Below are 18,184 nucleotides of genomic sequence, written 5' to 3' on the forward strand. Positions count from 1 at the left end.
GTTACCTTTGGATTATTAAAGAAACTTCACATTAACTTGTGTATGATGCTGGCTCATAGTTAATAACACTTCTTTTTTAGGATTAAAGATTAAATAGCCTCTTAAATATCAATAACAGGGCTGCCAGTGTTGAATGGGAGCTCAGTTAAGTAAGCACCTTAAATGAGAAAGCTGAATGTGCACCTTAATGCAGTGTTTATTTACACCCACTTTCATGTTGTCCCAGTTACTCAGAGCTTGATTTTAAAGTAGGAAGTTTAATTTCGCAGTGTGTAATACCACTTGTAAACAATTGTTGAATACGAAGAATAGCTGCATTAACTATACTACCTTTTAATAATAGTAATAATTTATTATTTATACCCCACCCATCTGACTGGGTTTCCCCAGCCACTCTGGGTGGCTTCCAGCAGAATATTAAAATACAATGATTCATCAAATGTTAAAAGCTTCCCTAAACAGGGCTGCCTTCAGATGCCTTCTAAAAATCAGATAGTTGCTTATTTCTTTGACATTTGATGGGAGGGCGTTCCACAGGGTGGGCGCCACTACCGAGAAGGCCCTGCATGGTTCCCTGTAACTTCACTTCTCTCAGTGAGGAAACTGCCAGAAGGCCCTCGGCGGTGTTTTGGGTCAGTCAGATATTTTTGGTAAACAATTTTGGAGGACATCAAGAGTTTTTATTGCATGGAGAATAGAATTTTCACTGTGTAGCAAAGGGTCTGTGGTATTGACCATCTGCACTGGGCAAATGGTAGCTGGAGTGCAACATTCTCTAAGGTCGCAGGTTCCCCTTCCCTGCAGAAAAAGCTCTTCATGATCAAAAGCACACTTTTAACACAATTGTTTTGGATAGGTGTAATAGTGACTCTAGGGAAGCCTATAGGGAGCCTGATTCTTCTCTGGCTGAGTATTGTGTCTGTTTCCAGGCCCAATTCAAAATGATAGTTTTAATTTTTAAAGCCCTAAATGTCTTGGGACCAGATTTCCTGAAAGACCACCTTCCTCCCATATGTACCTACCTGAACCATAAGGTCCTCTTTGGAGGCCGTACTCTAGGTATCTCTGCCAAATGAAGTGTGATGGACAACTACAAGGGGAAGGGCCTTTCCAGTAGTGGCATCATGTTTACGGAATATCCTTCCCAGGGATGAATATTTAACAGTGTTGTGGTCTTTTTGACACCAGGTAAAAGACCTTTCTGTTCATCCAGGCCTTTTAATAGCTTATGTAATCTGGGTCTATAAGAGTAAAAAAAAAAAAAAGCTGTTCTTAATTTTGGGTGAGTTTTGCTGCATTTATGTTGGATTTTTATTTTTTAATGGTTTGATGTTTTACTTTTGTTTTATTGGGTAGCATACACATGTTACAGTAAATATTTATTGGAGCGAATTGATTGATGGGGGAATGGAATGGTGGCAGGAAGTTTTAGAGAGAAAACCAAGTGACTGGAGTAGATAGCTGAGAGAGATTTTTCGTGAGAGCCTGTTTTCTCCATTTGAGTTTTTCATGAAGCAGTTTTCCTTTGGTTTAGCAGTGAGTTATAAACACAAATGCAGGAACTGCTGTATTTTGAAAACTGCCATTTAAAAAAAGAAAATGATGGCAAAAAGAGATATTCACTTGCTAATGTGCCCTGCTAGCATTTAGCTAGAAAATTTTGTATTTGTGCCAAGGCCATGCTTGAGTGCTACTATATGAGGTGCTGGACTTGTGGTACTAGAATTCATAGTGAAGCAATAATCTGACAGCCCGATCATGATTATAAACTACTACTAAGACTGTGATGGCTCTTAAGCACAATAATCTCTTGGATCAAGTTGACTGAATTAAAAAGCATGGAAGCTTAAAAATTGCTGGTTTGAAAAGTAGTTGACAGCCCTTGTTCCTGGAAAAGGGAACTTTGAATAAAGAGAAAGTAACATAAACTTATCAGTAACATAGTGAAGTTTTGTTTTGCACTTTTAGCTGTGCAGTGGTACCTCAGGTTAAGAACTTAATTTGTTCCAGAGGTCTGTTCTTAACCTGAAACTGTTCTTAATCTGAGACATCACTTTAGGTAATGGGGCCTCCTGCTGCCGCCGCACGATTTCTGTTCTCATCCTGAAGTAAAGTTCTTAACCCGAGGTACTATTTCTGGGTTAGGTGAGTCTGTAACCTGAAGCATCTGAAACCTGAAGCGTCTGTAACCCAAGGTACCACTGTACAGTTACCACTGGTTACGAACGCTTCTGGTTACAAATGCTTCAGGTTATGAGCTCTGCTAACCTAGAAGTAGCTGCTCCTGGTTGCGAACTGTGCCCCAGGATGTGAACGAAAATCATGCTCTGGAGGCCCCATTAGCGAAAGTGCGTCTCAGGATAAGAATGGTTTCAGCTTAAGAACGGACCTCCAGAACGAATTAAGTTCGTAAACAGAGGTACCACTGTACTTACTGTTATCCCTGACTCCACCTCCCATTAACTGTTTTGCCTTCTGAACTGAAGGTGGGTGCCTTTGCTTTGGAATAATAATAATAATAATAATAATAATAATAATAATAATACCTTTATTGTCAATGTACAACCTGTGTGCAATGAAATTAATCGAGCCTACCCCCGCCCCAAACACTCAACATCATTGCACTCTGTGTGCTTGTCGCACAGGGAATTGTTCTCCATTCCCTAGCTTACGGGGTTGTTCAGATAAAGTCAACAGCCTGGCAATAAAAAAGGAATAAACCTCTTCCATCACGGGAAATTAGTTTCTCTCAAAAGATTCAGTGCAGTTTGAATGCACAGCTTTTACATTCCGCTCTTCTCTGCTGCTTCCAGCTTTGGAGGCTATTTTGCAATGCCACTGGTAATTTTAAGCACTTGAACCACTCACTTCCTCTGTAGCTTCTGTGGAGATTACTCCCCCTCCCCCACCCACCTTTGTACGTGAAACAAAGATGAGAAATACTTCCTGTCAGCAGGAAGTACTGGGCAAAGCTCCTCTGTCTCTTTGGTTATCAGACTCCTAGCTTCAAGTAGCAAAATGGCAAAGACTTAAATGTGGCAGAGGCTTGTGTAATTTTCAGCGTTCTTTTAAACCAGGGATGACTAACCTTTGGCCCTTCAGATGTTGCTGGACTACATTTTGCTTAGTCGTGCTGGTAGGAGCTGATGGAAATTAGAGTCCAGCAACATCAGGAAGGCCACAGGTAAGCCATCCCTGTTTTAGACTGACTATTGCTAAAAAGCGTGCTCTGCCCTTGTTATGCACGGTGGGAGCAGGTGGCGTTGTGGTCGAAACCACTGAGCTTCTTGGGCTTGCCGATCAGAAGGTCGGCAGTTCGAATCCCCATAACGGAATGAGCTCCCGTTGCTCTGTTCCAGCTCCTGCCAACCTAGCAGTTTGAAAGCACACCAGTGCAAGTAGATAAATAGGTACTGCTGCGGCGGGAAGGTAAACGGTGTTTCCATGCGCTCTGGTTTCTGTCATGGTGTTCTGTTGTGTCTGAAGCCGTTTATTCATGCTGGCCACATGACCCAGAAAGCCGTCTGCGGACAAACACCAACTCTTTCGGCCAAAAGCGAGATGCACCTCGTAGTCAAGTTTGACTGGACTTAACTATCCAGGGGTCCTTTCCCTTTCCCTTTGGCTTGTTATGTACACAAGAAGCAAGAAGTAATTTTGGGATGGGAGGCAAAGGTTGCAGTTACTCTTTAGGATATCTGGTCCCTCCCACCCCCCACCCCCGCTTTTAAAGTTGGAGTTGATTCACATGACTATTTGGGAAGGGTCATCTTTCAGTTTCTCATGGTGGGAATTTGGTTACTGTAAGCGAATGTCAAGGAACTTCTGGCCTACATGCCAAATTAGACCAGACTGACCAATTTGGTCCATAAGGCTGTTTTTGGTTGGCCAGACCCACCTGTCAGTCACCCAGTATCATACGATATTAGCCATGGGACTGGTAAAGCCTCTTGATTGCAGCCGGTCTTGCATTAAGTGCTGTTTAAACTTGGTGCTGAATGCAAGTCCCTGTTGCTTTCAGCAGGGATCAGATCCGCTTGGGAGAATAAGTGTATCAGCATATATTGCCAGTTTGGTCCCATACAGTGTAGGGAAGAAAAAGAGTGTTGAGTTGAATTAAGCTCAAAATGACCCTCACAGTGTTCATCTGTAAATATTTAAAGGTTCAAGAGACCTAAAGGGATCAGAGCAGATGTGCAACTAAATGCCCCACATCCCTCTCCCTTCTGGTAGCTCTTTAAAGCTAAATTTATAGGCAAATCCCACATTGACTTGAAAACTTGACATTTGGTTTGTGGCTTTGAAAATAGCTCAAGACGGAAGCTCATGTGGCTGAAAGGGCCTTTCTTGATGTGGGGAGTTTAGTCTACTCCTAGCCTGGCTGTAAGGCAAACACTTTTAATTAGATATTGCTATGCCCCAGATGAGGAAGTATGTGGTTAGGCTGTTCTATCACTATTTTAAACTGTGGTAGAAATTGACAGCCACACCCACCAGAAGCACAAATATGGGGTAGGAAAGTGTGGGTGCAAGATAAAGCAGATTTTTTGAACTTTTATTCTTTTAATTGATTTATTAAACTTCCAACATGTATGAACTTTGACCAGCAATCTTCTTAATCCAATCTTTGTTTCACAAGAGGAAAAAAAGTGAAGGGGGTAGCATGGGAGCCCCAACTTCTGAACACCAATCTGTGTTATATGTGAACCAACCCTATTTTCTTTGTGCTTCTTACTTCTTGTCTCTTGCTTGCCTTTCTCATTTTGTAAACTTTATTATTATTATTATTATTATTATTATTATTATTATTATTAAATTTATACAAAACAGAGAGAACAATTATAACAACAGATGAAAATTAAAAGATAAAAAGCAAAACTATTTTAGTCATGTAGAATGAGCACATGAATTAAAATGTTGCTTGCTTTGTACGAGAAGTGTACGGTACTTCACCAGATCTTTATTTCATTCCCCCTAAGCATGTATTTCAGGAGGGCACAATGTGCTCTGCATTATGACGTGAAATCTGTGACATGAGTGGGACAGTAGCCTTTCGGAGTTTTTCCACAGTAAAACGACCTAATAATGAAAAGTATTGAGGTGATTAGCTTGTCTCGCTCAGAAGGAGACCATAACAATAAGAAAAGTGGCCCACATTCAGAAAATGCTAATAAACCTAAAAATATAACCAGTTTAGATGGCATGCCTTCACTCAAACCTCACTTGATAGTACAGCCAAGTTATGCACATTGCAGTTTGCCAAAGCTTACACTTTATAAAGGATTTATTTTCCTCTCGACAAGGCACAAACAAAGGGTGAGTTATTCATTTCTCTCTCTGTGGATCTGTATAGTTATGCACAAGTGTGTGTGTGTGTGTGCTTTTATAGTCTGAAATGATCCCTGAGCCTGGTAGAAAACAAGTTTCAAAATGCTTGTTAGTTTTAACTGAAAAGCAGCCTAAGTGCCCCTCTGTAATAATGATTGAGTTATTCTTACTGGAACAGCCTGTAGGTAATGTTCTTAATACCTGGAAAGAAAGCAGCAGCCTTAAATTTCCCTGGCCCCTTTAAGATATATTCCAACAGTAAATATATCCAGAGGGTGCATTGTATGGTCTACAGAAGAAGAAAAAAGAAGCTTGAATTACTCCTCATGCCCTCCTTCTGTGTAACATATGAAAAGTGTCAAGTGAGGAAAACCAGCAGCTAGAAGAAAAGTACTGTGAGGAAGCCCCAGGGAACAGTAGAAAATCTAGGTTAAAAATATTTGCTGAAGATAAGTACCTGTTACTGTTTTTTAATATATAAAGTGTGCTTCCCAAGTCCAGTTAACTAACTGTAGCTAAACTTTTGAACAAGATTGGCACTTTATGGGCAATAATATCTATCATTAGGCATACTAAGAGACAATGCTTTAGGACATATATTGAGCAATGCAGAGGTCAGGAGATAACTCCCATCTTGGTTAAACACACTTAGAGAAAAAACTTACTTGCATCCTGTAATGCATAGCCATTCGTCCCACTGTTGATATGGCAGCAAATAGCAAAAGCCAGAGCCAGCAGTGGGAGCAATGTCCACAGGAATAGCGCACCTAAATTTTAACTTCAAGGTTGTGACCTTGAAAAATGCTAAAATCCACTGAGTACTTAAAAAACACACCGAGATCAAGTTCTTTGCTTTATGCAAGTGGTGGTATAAAGTTGAGGCCTGGGTGCAAAGAGGGTAGCCATGTATGCTTCCTCTCTGTTTAATTCACAATGCAACCTGGGCTTCTTTTATGTCACTCTCAGAGAAATGAAAACCCTTGAGGTCTTTGTTTTTACAGTGTTGTAACAGGTGAAGCAGCCGTTTCAAATGGAGTGGTTTGGATGTGAAGCTTCTACACAATTCAGAAATGGGCAATCTAATTGTTAGTAATTCTTTTTCACACTTGCTGCAAGTGTTGCAAGTATATATGCCACAACATGAACCATCAGGTTAGTAACCTATATGGAAAGCCAGCCGTTTATAATTTGGCACTTTCTGGGGTCATCCAACCATTTTGTTCTTAGCTGTCTCTGTGTGTGTTTAGCTGCCTTTTATCCAAGGGAGCAAAGATAGTTCAATAGCTTCATGGTACATCAGAATCAGATGATGGACTGTAGAATCCACACTGAGGGGGTAGCACAACTTTTTATAGGGCCCACTTCACTAATCTGCAGGGGTCCACTGGAAAGTTAATTCTTGAAAAGCTGAGAGTAATATCAGCTCTTATAAATTCTTATTTATAATAATATTAGCTTTCAAATTTTTATTTTTATTTTTTTACTTTTCTTAAATGGGTATTTTTAAAAATACCTTTTCCTACATCTTTTCTCCCCTCTTTGTGGCACTGAAGTGTGAAGTGCTAGGCATGGTGCTAATAGCCAGAGACCAAAGGAGCTGGAAAAAATAATGTTAGTCAGGCTACTGCCCTACTTGTCAATAGCAGCTGGGTTATTTGAACTACACTGCACATGCTGGTTTCAGCATGTTTCCAGCAAGGAAAATAAGGAGCAGCATTTCAGAATTCTTCTGTGCAATGCAGGTGAAATGCAAGGGAGTGTGACATTTTCCCGAAAGTCTTGAGAGAAGATTTAGACTGGTTCAAGTTCATCCTAACCCCCAGTGTGAACTGAGAATGTACTATGGTTCAGTGGAAGCCATCAGAGTTTCTGATATTGACTACAGTGAGAACATTTAAACACAATCATTATCCTGGAGATAAGCTGCTGTCCTGCAAGCTACAAGTGTTCCCAGGCTACCTGGGGGATTTCTTTAGGCCCCTGTGCATATTGCTTGTTTTCTAATTTCGTTCTGTTTCTGTATAGAGTGTTAGGAAGGAATGCTAAAAGCTTTAAAATCTCTTTACACCCCTCAATGGCTGCTTCACATTTTCAGTAAAGTGAGTTTGGGGCTTTGGAAGAGGTTGTTTCCTTCTCGTAGTGGGGTGAACACTGGCAGCTGTATGGGGAAGCATGCCTTGGCCTCACTCACCCCACTGCCGCGAAATGGAACTACAGAAAGTCGGGGGGAAATTCCAATAGGAGTCCTTTTGCCCAGATGAGCTAAAAGAAGCACAAGAGACACACCTCCCCCTGCCTTAGTACAACTTATTTTGTCACCTCCTGGAGTCAGAAAGAATTACCGTATTTTTTGCTCTATAAGACTCACTTTTTCCCTCCTAAAAAGTAAGGGGAAATGTGTGTGCGTCTTATGGAACGAATGCAGGCTGCGCAGCTATCCCAGAAGCCAGAACAGCAAGAGGGATTGCTTCTTTCACTGCGCAGCAATCCCTCTTGCTGTTCTGGCTTCTGAGACTCAGATTTTTTTTTTCTTGTTTCCCTCCTCCAAAAACTAGGTGCGTCTTGTGGTCTGGCGCGTCTTATAGAGCGAAAAATACGGTATACTCATGCTGGTCACACATAGGAATTGGGTAGGGGAGATATTTGGTTCAGTTTGCATTTAAGTGCAAACTTACTGAATTCTCCCTTCGGTGCAAACTTTTTCTTTTTATGAGAAGGTTTTAAAAGAGTCGTTGCACTGATCTCTCACCAAGTGTTGTTACAACTCTCCTGCTCTCCCTCCCTGGCTCCCTTTCTGTGAGGCAGTCTGCTGTCATGCTGAGGCTGTCCATTTGCAGTTGAGGGCCTCCCATGTTTCACCTTCAACACTGAGCAGCTTTTCTTCCATCAGGGCCCTGGCGCACAGACTATTTGCAGCTGAAGAAGGGGAAGGGCTGGCAACAGGATGTGACAGTAAAATGTGGCATACTGAGTTGCAGGAGTTCACAGTATGTCAGATACAGAGACGCAGATATAATCACCCAGTATTAATAGAAGCTGTGTGAATGCAAGAGACAGACTGGACCCTTTCTCTGTGCATTTTCCTAATTAAACCACTGTCCCTAAATTGCTATGTGCGATGTGTGTGTTAATTGAGAATCAGGCATACGAGCGCTGATAAGCATCCTCAGCCAGTACCTTCATCTGACTCCGCCTTCCCCCTGTGGCTGCAATTAACACTGTATATGAAATGTAGGAGAGCCTGACCCTAGATCTCCCATGTCATGATTGGGAAAGCTGGAGGAGGAGGAGGAGGAGGAGGAGAGGACAGAGGGTGAAGAAAGAGCTTTGACTGGAAGGGACCCCCTGGGAAACTCAGCTGTGGACAGCCTGAGGAAGTAGCATTCACCTTGATTTGTGCCTATCAACAGCAAGTCTAGAGTGATGACCACTGTTTCCAGGACCTCTTCTCTTTGTGAGACTTTTGTGGCCCGCTCCTGTTGGAGGAGGGGGAATCACTATAGCAGGGAAGATATATGCAATGCCTCACATTCTTTCCTTCTGACTGGTTCTCAGCAGTGATCATATGACGAGGTATCATCTTGGCTGTGAGTCCTGGAAGACCTGCTCCCTGTCTTGCAGGCCTTTTCCCACCTGGCTTGGGGAGGTGGGACGCTGACTGACTCCAGCTATAAAAATTGAGGCTGCTGAACAGGCTGTCAGGTTGGGGTATTGTTTAGGGTTTTGTGTCTTCATTTTAGCTTTTTTATGCTTTATGTGGCAATGGTTAAGTTTGGTTATGTACTTTTTGATGCGTTTTATTTATAACTACTTTTGTTATGTTTGTGATTATGTAAATCATATTGTAAGTCACCTTGAGCATGGTTTTATCAACGGAAAGCTGACATACAAATAAAATGGTGGTGGTGGTGATGTCTAGTTTGGCTGTCAAAGTGAGATCTCATTTTTCATACTAGAGTGATAACTGATCTCGTCCGTAACAGCTTCCTATGCTTTTAAGCAATCATAGATTATTCTTATAGATTCTGCTAAGTTGCCTGACATTAAGAACCACACTAGGGTGCTAGTTCCCTGTACCCTTGTTCCCTGTACCTGAACTGGATTATGCTAAACTCACACTCGAGAGATCCACCATAAAATGATGGAGCCCGTTAAATGCTTATGACCAAGGCGGTAATGTGGATTTTCTAAGACTTCAGTCTTTCTGATACTTGGACTGAAGTAGTCCTGATGTTTCCTATGCCAATTTTGAACTCCAAAGTAACTCTTTTTACCCAGGGAACTGGGGGCACTTGTATATCAGTGAGCTCTAGGAGACCCATGCCTTGCCTATTAGTTGTTTGTTATTATAGGGAGGCTTGAACAGAACTGGTTAGATTGGAGTGGGATGGGACTCCTCCACCCCAAGAATTGCGAGGTGCTGTTCAGAACTTCTTGATGAAACCTTGGACAATATGCTGGCATCTGTTAGGAGTCTTAAGGACTGAGAAAGGTGGAAGGAGAGCTTGCCTACACCACAGCCAGTGTGGTGTAGTGGTTAAGAGCAGTAGTCTCGTAATCTGGGGAACCGGGTTCACGTCTCCGCTCCTCCACATGCAGCTGCTGGGTGACCTTGGGCCAGTCACACTTCTTTGAAGTCTCTCAGCCCCACTCACCTCACAGAGTGTTTGTTGTGGGAGAGGAAGGGAAAGGAGAATGTTAGCCGCTTTGAGACTCCTGAAGGGGAGTGAAAGGCGGGATATCAAATCCAAACTACTACTACTACTACTACTACTCTTCTTCTTCTTCTTCTTCTTCTTCTTCTTCTTCTTCTTCTTCTTCTTCTTCCAAAGTGTGGCACTGTGAGAGCTTCAAGGAGTAACACAGCTTCTCCTGGAACTATTGTGCCACCTTCCTGAGTTGCTTTTGTTATTGCTGCTGCAGATTCAGACACAGATCATAGTTTGAGCCTTTTAGCCTCAGGTACTAGATTTCAGACATAGCAGTCAACAAATTTCCAGTCAGATTGCTGCTCAGCTTGGCCAAAGCAGTGGTAATTTGAATATACTTTTTAGGAACATTTGGATACAATTTTTGAACAGTACTTTTAGAATATACTCTAGGAGCATATGTAAACCTTTTGTTTGTTTGCAGGATGCACTTAGTGCTGAACTCTGGTTGCATCTTATTTCCTGAGGCGCTCGGAGAGTAAATTCCACTAGTATGCCAGACTCTGCAATAGCTATATAAGAAAATACAAAGTCCTATAAAATTCCTAAAAGACTTGGACCTTTCAAATGTTTCCTTCGCCTTCCTTGTTAATTGTTGCAACCCATAACTTTGCTCCAGTGCATTAAATTAGTATGGGAAGGCTGTGTTAGGACATGTTCCTGGAGCTCTGTCATATGCAATGGAACTCCTTTCCCCTGAAAGTTTGCCACTGTTCTGGCCTGAGCATATTTTGGGAGCAGTGGAACACAATGTTGCTCTTTGGGAGCAGGCAGTGGCTGAATTAAAATTCTCAAATTTAGTAGAATTGCATGAGTTTATATCTAAAATTACTACCTCTGTGCTTTGGTTCATTTTCAAAAAGGAGCCCAATGTTTGGTAACCTGGAGTGGATCATTGGATCATAACATTGTAAAATTGGAAGGGGTCCCAAGGGTCATCTAGTCGAACCCCCTCCAAGGCAGTGGTGATAATCTGGCTTCATGGAGGCTAATTCATAGTTAGGCCAAGGGACACCAACTATATTTTTGCTTGTGTCATAAATTAGTTGTTGAAAGCTTGACTTCTGCTGTCTTTTGAAATCTTCTAGAAGTTCACACCACATCCCTGAGAGTGGGAATTGTATGTGTCTGTGTGAGCACGCGCACATGCATGAGCTGCTTCTTTTTGCACACAGTTAGAGAAATCCGTCTCTTTGGTATGATTTAAATTTGAATTGAGGGGTGTCTCTTCACATCAGTAAAGATGAGATGTCGTCTCTGGCTAGAGTTGCTTATGGCAGTAACTGAGCTTTGATATTCACTTTGAGTTAGGAATGCAGAAAATATCCTGCTGTAAAATCCTTTTGTGAACATGCATTGAAAATAACAAGAGATCAGAGGACAGTCAAGAGCTCAGGAAATGCACTCTTGGCAGCTTTCTGCCATATATTTGGAAAACAAAGTGTTGCTTTTCTCTTGTTTCCATCAACCATCTCATTTTTATTATTCAATGCAAGGTCATGGAATTATATTGCTCTGTATTTCATGATTCAAGCATTAATGCTAAAACTGGTAAATATTGTACTGAGTAGGATTATTGCAACAAGATGACTTGTCTACTGCCTTCAGCTGAATGGTAAATGGTAGGCAAGCTTGGAGCAAATTCACACATCCCCATACTCAGGGAATGTATGGCATCAAGTGCACCTCAGTACTGGGAACAGATTCTCTTCTGGCAGGCAATGCAGGCAGCCATAACAGCTGGAAGTTTCTTCCAGCTCTTGCCTTCTCCGATGGAGTTAAAAAAGCAGTTATCTCCAGCTGCAACTTTGCTGGATATTTTTCCTGCTCTTCTGGCCACCACTGCTGCTCTTCTGCTCTTCTGGCCACCACCTTCCTCTTCATTCTGAGTCCTAGTCCCACATTGTCCTATGGAAGGTAGAGTGCCCACTTTCAATTTAGGGCACAGAGCTCTACCAACATTAACTAGATTAGGTGTTCTGTGACTGGTGGTGTTGCTTTGCAATGCCAGGTCAGTTCACTGTAAGTCCTTGCTTATCCACGATTTCATCTTGGATAAGAGAGCAGACTTGGTGTGCATTACTGAGTCTTGGGTAGGTGAGCTGAGTGCGGTGAGTCAGACCCAGTTCTACTGGTCTGGGTATAAAGTACAGCACTATTTAATGGATAGGTTGGTAAATAGTTTAAAAGTTGCACGCCCTCTCCATTTCACCAGTGAGTGTCCATCAGTCATTCTACCCACACAGCACTCCCGCAAACAGAAAGGAGGTGGCACCCTTGTCCTTGTCAGAAAATGGTAGTTTGGGGACATATTCCGTCCAAACCTGGAGGTAACATTTAGCCATAATGGCCTGTAGCCATTGATAGACTTGCCACTCTATGATGAATAATGAAGAACCTCTAGATTTACATATCCATCTTACGGAAGGATTTGCTTTACCTGCTTGAGTGTAAGCCAAGATGTAGCAGGTAACCAAATTACTTAATGTTTGCACTTTTATGTTAAAGTTAGGCACTGCCTGTGTTTATGCATTTGGGATGGGAGGGAGAAATTAGGTTTCTGTGTTAGCCATTAAAATTCAGATATCCCTCCAAGGTGAATAATGCAGGAATATTTTATTAAGCATGAGAAGCTGCTCAGTCACAAAAGATGTGGCAATAGGGGCGTCTTCTGTACTATAGTAAGATTTTATGATAATAGGGATTTGTTTTGAATCCTGGATTGTTTTTGAAGTCTATTTATTGATTAAGGATACGGTTCTATGCAAACTTGCATGGGAATTCCACAAAATTCTGCATAATGTATATATGATCAACTGATGTCATTTCTTTGATTTAAAATGTGGCTAATCAAATATATCAATGCATGTGAGAAGAGAAAACCTAGATCAAGCAATGAGTGATAAAGGGTAAAGTTTTGGGAGGTTGCTTCTACACGAAACCTCTGTTGTGATATTCCTAGGATTGATTCATACCAGAAAGTGGACACTCACTTTTATTATTTACCCATATAAGTGTTTGTATTGTGTCCTTGATTCCATACTTTTACCATTCCCCACAGCTTACCTGCCCTTTTGCCATGTCTTGTATAACTTAGCGTGTAAGCCTGAAGGCAGGCCCTGTGTCTTTCTCTTTGTTTTCTGGACAACACCTCATTTTATATAGGTGCTCTAGAAGTAACATAAAGTAGAAGAAATAGATATTGTATTTGGGTTTTCTTCAGGTGAAAGGCCATTATGCCAAAATATAGGAGAAATTACTAGCTTCTGCGGTTGAAGCAAATGACTGTTTCTCCATTTTCCTTAGTGCTGTGACTTGGGATTCCATGCCAGCCTGGCACGGACGTTCAGAACATATCTTTCTGCTGAATACAATCTAGAAACCTCACGTCATGAGGGCCTGGACATCATTGAGAATGCTGTAGACAACCTGGATGCACGGAGTGACAAGCATACAGTCATGGATATGTGCAACCAAGTCTTCTGTCCTCCACTAAAGTTTGAATACCAGCCTCATATGGGGGATGAGGTAATGCTATCACCATTGTAGAAAGTGCTTTCAGTGCCACATATTGCAGTATGTTTCCAGCTTCCCTTCAGACGTAACACTTTGCTCACTCCGGTACTGATAGTGGGAGTTGCCGTAGGTACTACATACATAATGCATTAAGGAGTTACTAATATTTAGGCCTTTTAAGAGACGCAGGTGGCGCTGTGGGTTAAACTACAGAGCCTAGGACTTGCCGATCAGAAGGTCGGCGGTTTGAATCCCCGTGACGGGGTGAGCTCCTGTTGCTCGGTCCCTGCTACTGCCAACCTAGCATTTCGAAAGCACGTCAAAGTGCAAGTAGATAAATAGGTACCGCTCCAGTGGGAAGGTAAACGGCGTTTCCGTGCGCTGCTCTGGTTTGGCAGAAGCGGCTTAGTCATGCTGGCCACATGACCTGGAAGCTGTACGCCAGCTCCCTTGGCCAATAAAGCAAGATGAGCGCCTCAACCCCGGAGTCGGCCACGACTGGACCTAATGGTCAAGTGTCCCTTTACTTTAAGTCAGATCCTTGTTTTGAGAAATTTCTTTTATAATCCAACACTAACAAATAGATTTTGTAACAATAGATTTGCTGCATTGCCATAAGTAACAACTATGCACAGTATTCTGTGTCTGAGTGAGGTTATATTTCAACCTCAATAGAAGGATTATACTAGTTAAAAATTAAATACAGAGGTACCTTGGGTTACGAACCTAATTTGTTCTGGAAGTCCGTTCTTAACCCAAAACCATTCTTAACCTGAGGGACACTTTCCCTAATGTGGCCTCCCGCCGCCGCCGTGCCGCCAGCATGCGATTTCCATTCTCATCCTGGGGCAAAGTTTGCAACCCAAGGTACTACTTCTGGGTTAGCGGAGTTTGTAACCCCAAGTGTTTGTAACCAGAAGTGTTTGTAACCTGAGGTTCCACTGTACTCCGTCTTTTGTTTTTAATATCCATCAGTCCAAAGTTTTTGGACATTTTAATCATGAGGATGTGCATTCTTTGTTGTGTTAGCTCTTTGATGCCTGTCAATATTCTGATCCTTCTTTAATTTGCATAGTCCTATCTGTTGTCCCTTCAGGTATGTCAAGTGAGCGCCCAGCAGCCAGTTCAGACAGAGTTGCTCATGCGATATCACCAGCTGCAGTCTAGACTTGCCACGCTCAAAATAGAAAACGAAGAGGTGAGAGCTGTAATTGTCTTTAATCCTTAAGTAAATAAGCTTTATTGATTCATTTATGCGAATAATTCTATGCAAGGTGACTTTTAAACTAACAGAGGTGGCTAAAGAATTAAACTGTATTGGACACGCATACTTTTTCAATCCAAGGGCTTGTGATCCCTTGGAGAACGCAGACCAGGTTTGTATTGGGCGCCACACACACGTCCGATCGTGCATAAGTGGGGTGTGGGGTGCCTGAAATAGTAAAAGGGGGTAGTGGGTTTTGGTGCCTCAGGGTCTTGCCCCTGCATGAAGCACTCCAACAACATAAATATACTAAAATGTCTTTGAGTATATTATAAATATTGTCTGATCATCCATGTGGTCATCCTGCATCCTGTTATATGAATGATATATTTAACCAGAAGAGCACAATAAAACCATGCCAGGTCTTTGACTCTGGATAGGAAACAGGCATAATGGCTTGCTTTGTAATACTTGTTTTGCTACATTGTTTGAAAGCACCAAATCTCTACTATAGATGGGGCACGTCACAAAGAGGCTCTTTAATAATAATAATAATAAATTTTATTTATATCCCGCCCTCCCCAGCCGAAGCTGGGCTCAGGGCGGCTAACAACAATAAAACAATACAAAAGTACAACACAAACAACACTCTAAGATCATTCATTATAAAATTAATTAAATTCAAGCCACTGGCCACCATTGGGCCAGAGCTCCGCGAAGATTGCCGAGGGAGGGAGTCAGGCTGTGCCCTGGCCAAAGGCCTGGCGGAACAGCTCTGTCTTGCAGGCCCTGCGGAAAGATGTCAAGTCCCGCAGGGCCCTAGTCTCTTGTGACAGAGTGTTCCACCAGGTCGGAGCCACAGCCGAAAAAGCCCTGGCCCCTATAGCTGCCCCCTGAAGGTGGAAGGCACACAGTGGGTTGGGTGATGGTGGACACCCCCAAACCAGTTCCTGCTAGTTTATACAGACTAGGATGATATGCTTGGGGTGCGGAGCTGTTATGTTATCATTATAGCACGGTAGCTATAAACTCCTGTAACAACTTCATAGTGCTGTGTCCTGTAGTGCTTCCTAGTTGGGTGCTATTGTCATTGTCACTGGCATCTAGAAATCTCTTAAATTCATTTCTAATGTGGTTTCAGGTACAGAACAAATTGCTCATCCATACACAAAAGCATCTAATCCTGGGGACCCTATATTATCTTTTCCTCCCTAGGAAATCTTTCAAGTTCAAAAAATAAGACTAGCTTGGTGTATCGAAGATCATGTACTGACGGTGACCTAACTGTGTCACAGCAATTCACTTTATCTCGTAATCGCCTGTGCCTTTAATTTCTGCAGGTGCGAAAAACATTGGATGCTACTATGCAGACATTGCAAGACATGCTGACAGTGGAAGATTTTGATGTCTCAGATGCCTTCCAGCATAGTCGCTCCACTGAGTCGGTCAAATCAGCTGCTTCAGAGACTTACATGAGTAAAATAAACATTGCCAAGAGGAGAGCCAACCAACAAGAAACTGAAATGTTCTATTTTACTGTGAGGATAATCTTATGTCTATATTGAGCACAGTGTGGAAAAAAGCGGTAGATAAGAAGGCTTATCCCCTGTCAGGGAAAAAGGCCGGTATAAACTATATACTGCTAATAAAAGGCTGGCTCTTTCAGAGCAGTAGCTTCCCCTCCCCTTCCCATTTTAACTGTAGGGACGTCACATTTTTGTGACAATAGAGTGTGCTGGTATTCCAATAGCTACACCTCTCAATTCCCCACATACACATTCACATGACTAGCTCTTAGAAAGGCAGTAGGGAGTCTAGGGATGAGAGAGACATCAATTCAGTTCTCATTCAAAGATGAACCTACCTAATTTGTACTTTTTGAAATAATATGTTGACCACAACATAGCCCTCCTCCAAAATTTCACTGCTCCAGATTTTGCATTGCATTTCTCCAGCCAAGTAACGTGTACAAAAATGCATAGACTTGGGTGAAGTTTATGTAAAAATCCATATTCTGACAAAAATAACATTAAAATGGATTTTAATCGGGGAAATTGCTTTGCAAAAATATGTATATCAGGCAACATTACATACAAAAAATTCATATAATAGGGGGAAATGTATTAAAATGCTGATGGATTTTCATGAGGACTTTTTAAAAAAACCACAAACTGGTGTAGAGATGTGGAGAACTAACTGATCTTAAGATTGGGGGGGAAATGAGAAACTGAGAGAAACAGAAATTGTCAGAATCACCGATGTTTGTGTCTCATCTGGAGGAGGAGTGACTTTCACATGACGACACAAGCAGCGCTTCTATAAGGAACTCCTGCCCTGTAGAAGTGGATGGAGAAGGGGAGTATTCAAGGACTGAGGTGACAAAACCAGACAAGCTAGCCTCTCGCTCTTTTCCAACTTCGGTAAATCAGAGTTCAACTTTCACCTATAGCCTGTCCTGGTCTTTATTTGTAGACGGAAGATCAAGAATGCAGTAAACCAGTTTGTCTGTTCTTATACATTCACAGTAGCTCTTGGTGTTATGTTGAAAGCTTGTTTGAAAACTTGGAAAAGTTTAAGTAGGCCGTTTAGATGTGCTGTGCGTGGAGTGGGCTTGGCTGATGTTCAGAAAGGAATAAGAAGCCCACCATATGGAGCCACGTAGAGTGGTTGCACTAATGTATGGCTCACCTATAGAAAGGTATCTCTGACCTCACTGGGAGAAACAACAGAACCAGGATTCCCTGAACTAATATCCCTTTAGGACTATTTTTTAAAAAGTGTTTTAAGACGAGATGTTTTAAAGACCAACTACTCCCTAGTTTGCCATTCAAGCACAGAGTCCCTCATTTCCCCCTCTATAGGAATGTTGTACCATTTCATCAGCCTTTCACCTTATCTTGGAAACCCTTTTACAATGGGACTGTCAGAATTTTGGTTTTTTTAAAAAAATAAAATGTCAGTTCTTATTTATTTTCAAATTTTAGGTATGTGTCTAGACCCCATGGCTGCAAAGAAGATTAAGAAAATAAAGCAACTGAAAATAATTTTTAAACCGCATGCTTTCAAAACTTAGTTGTGAGCTTTGAAGATTAGGAGTCTGAGCATCAAGAAAAACGTTTAATCATCCCTTAATTCACATCAGGGAAGATAGATGGATGGATGGATGGATGGATAGATAGATGATAGATAGATAGATAGATAGATAGATAGATAGGAGAAATGTTTGTCCTACAAAAATAAAGTCAAACCCTTCCTCAGTTTCTACAGTGACTATTTGCTATAGTTCATATGGGAGAACAATGTAAACTCTTCTGGCCCTGTCCTGCCCAGTTTCTCCAGCCTAGAACTATGGTACCCTGAGAGTCATAAAAATTTCCTCACAAACTTTTTACAGTCTTCTGTAAAACTTGCACAGAACTTATTCTGT

General features: G+C 41.8%; 1 protein-coding gene across 3 annotated transcripts in view; it reads left to right on the forward strand.

Moving 5' to 3' along the window:
- Window positions 1-18,184, forward strand: part of SRGAP3 (SLIT-ROBO Rho GTPase activating protein 3) — a 184,815-nt gene that overhangs the window by 121,411 nt on the left and 45,220 nt on the right. For all 3 annotated transcript variants that reach the window (XR_008329068.1, XM_053378094.1, XM_053378095.1), the window contains exons 7-9: window positions 13,344-13,565; window positions 14,650-14,751; window positions 16,098-16,295. Coding sequence is in view for 2 of the 3 variants with exons in the window: in XM_053378094.1 (XP_053234069.1) it covers window positions 13,344-13,565; window positions 14,650-14,751; window positions 16,098-16,295 (522 nt within the window). In the remaining variant the exon portion in view is untranslated. The remainder of the gene's footprint in view (window positions 1-13,343; window positions 13,566-14,649; window positions 14,752-16,097; window positions 16,296-18,184) is intronic.

Source organism: Podarcis raffonei, chromosome 2 (genome assembly GCF_027172205.1).
Source record: "Podarcis raffonei isolate rPodRaf1 chromosome 2, rPodRaf1.pri, whole genome shotgun sequence".
Taxonomy (NCBI): Eukaryota; Metazoa; Chordata; class Lepidosauria; order Squamata; family Lacertidae; genus Podarcis; species Podarcis raffonei.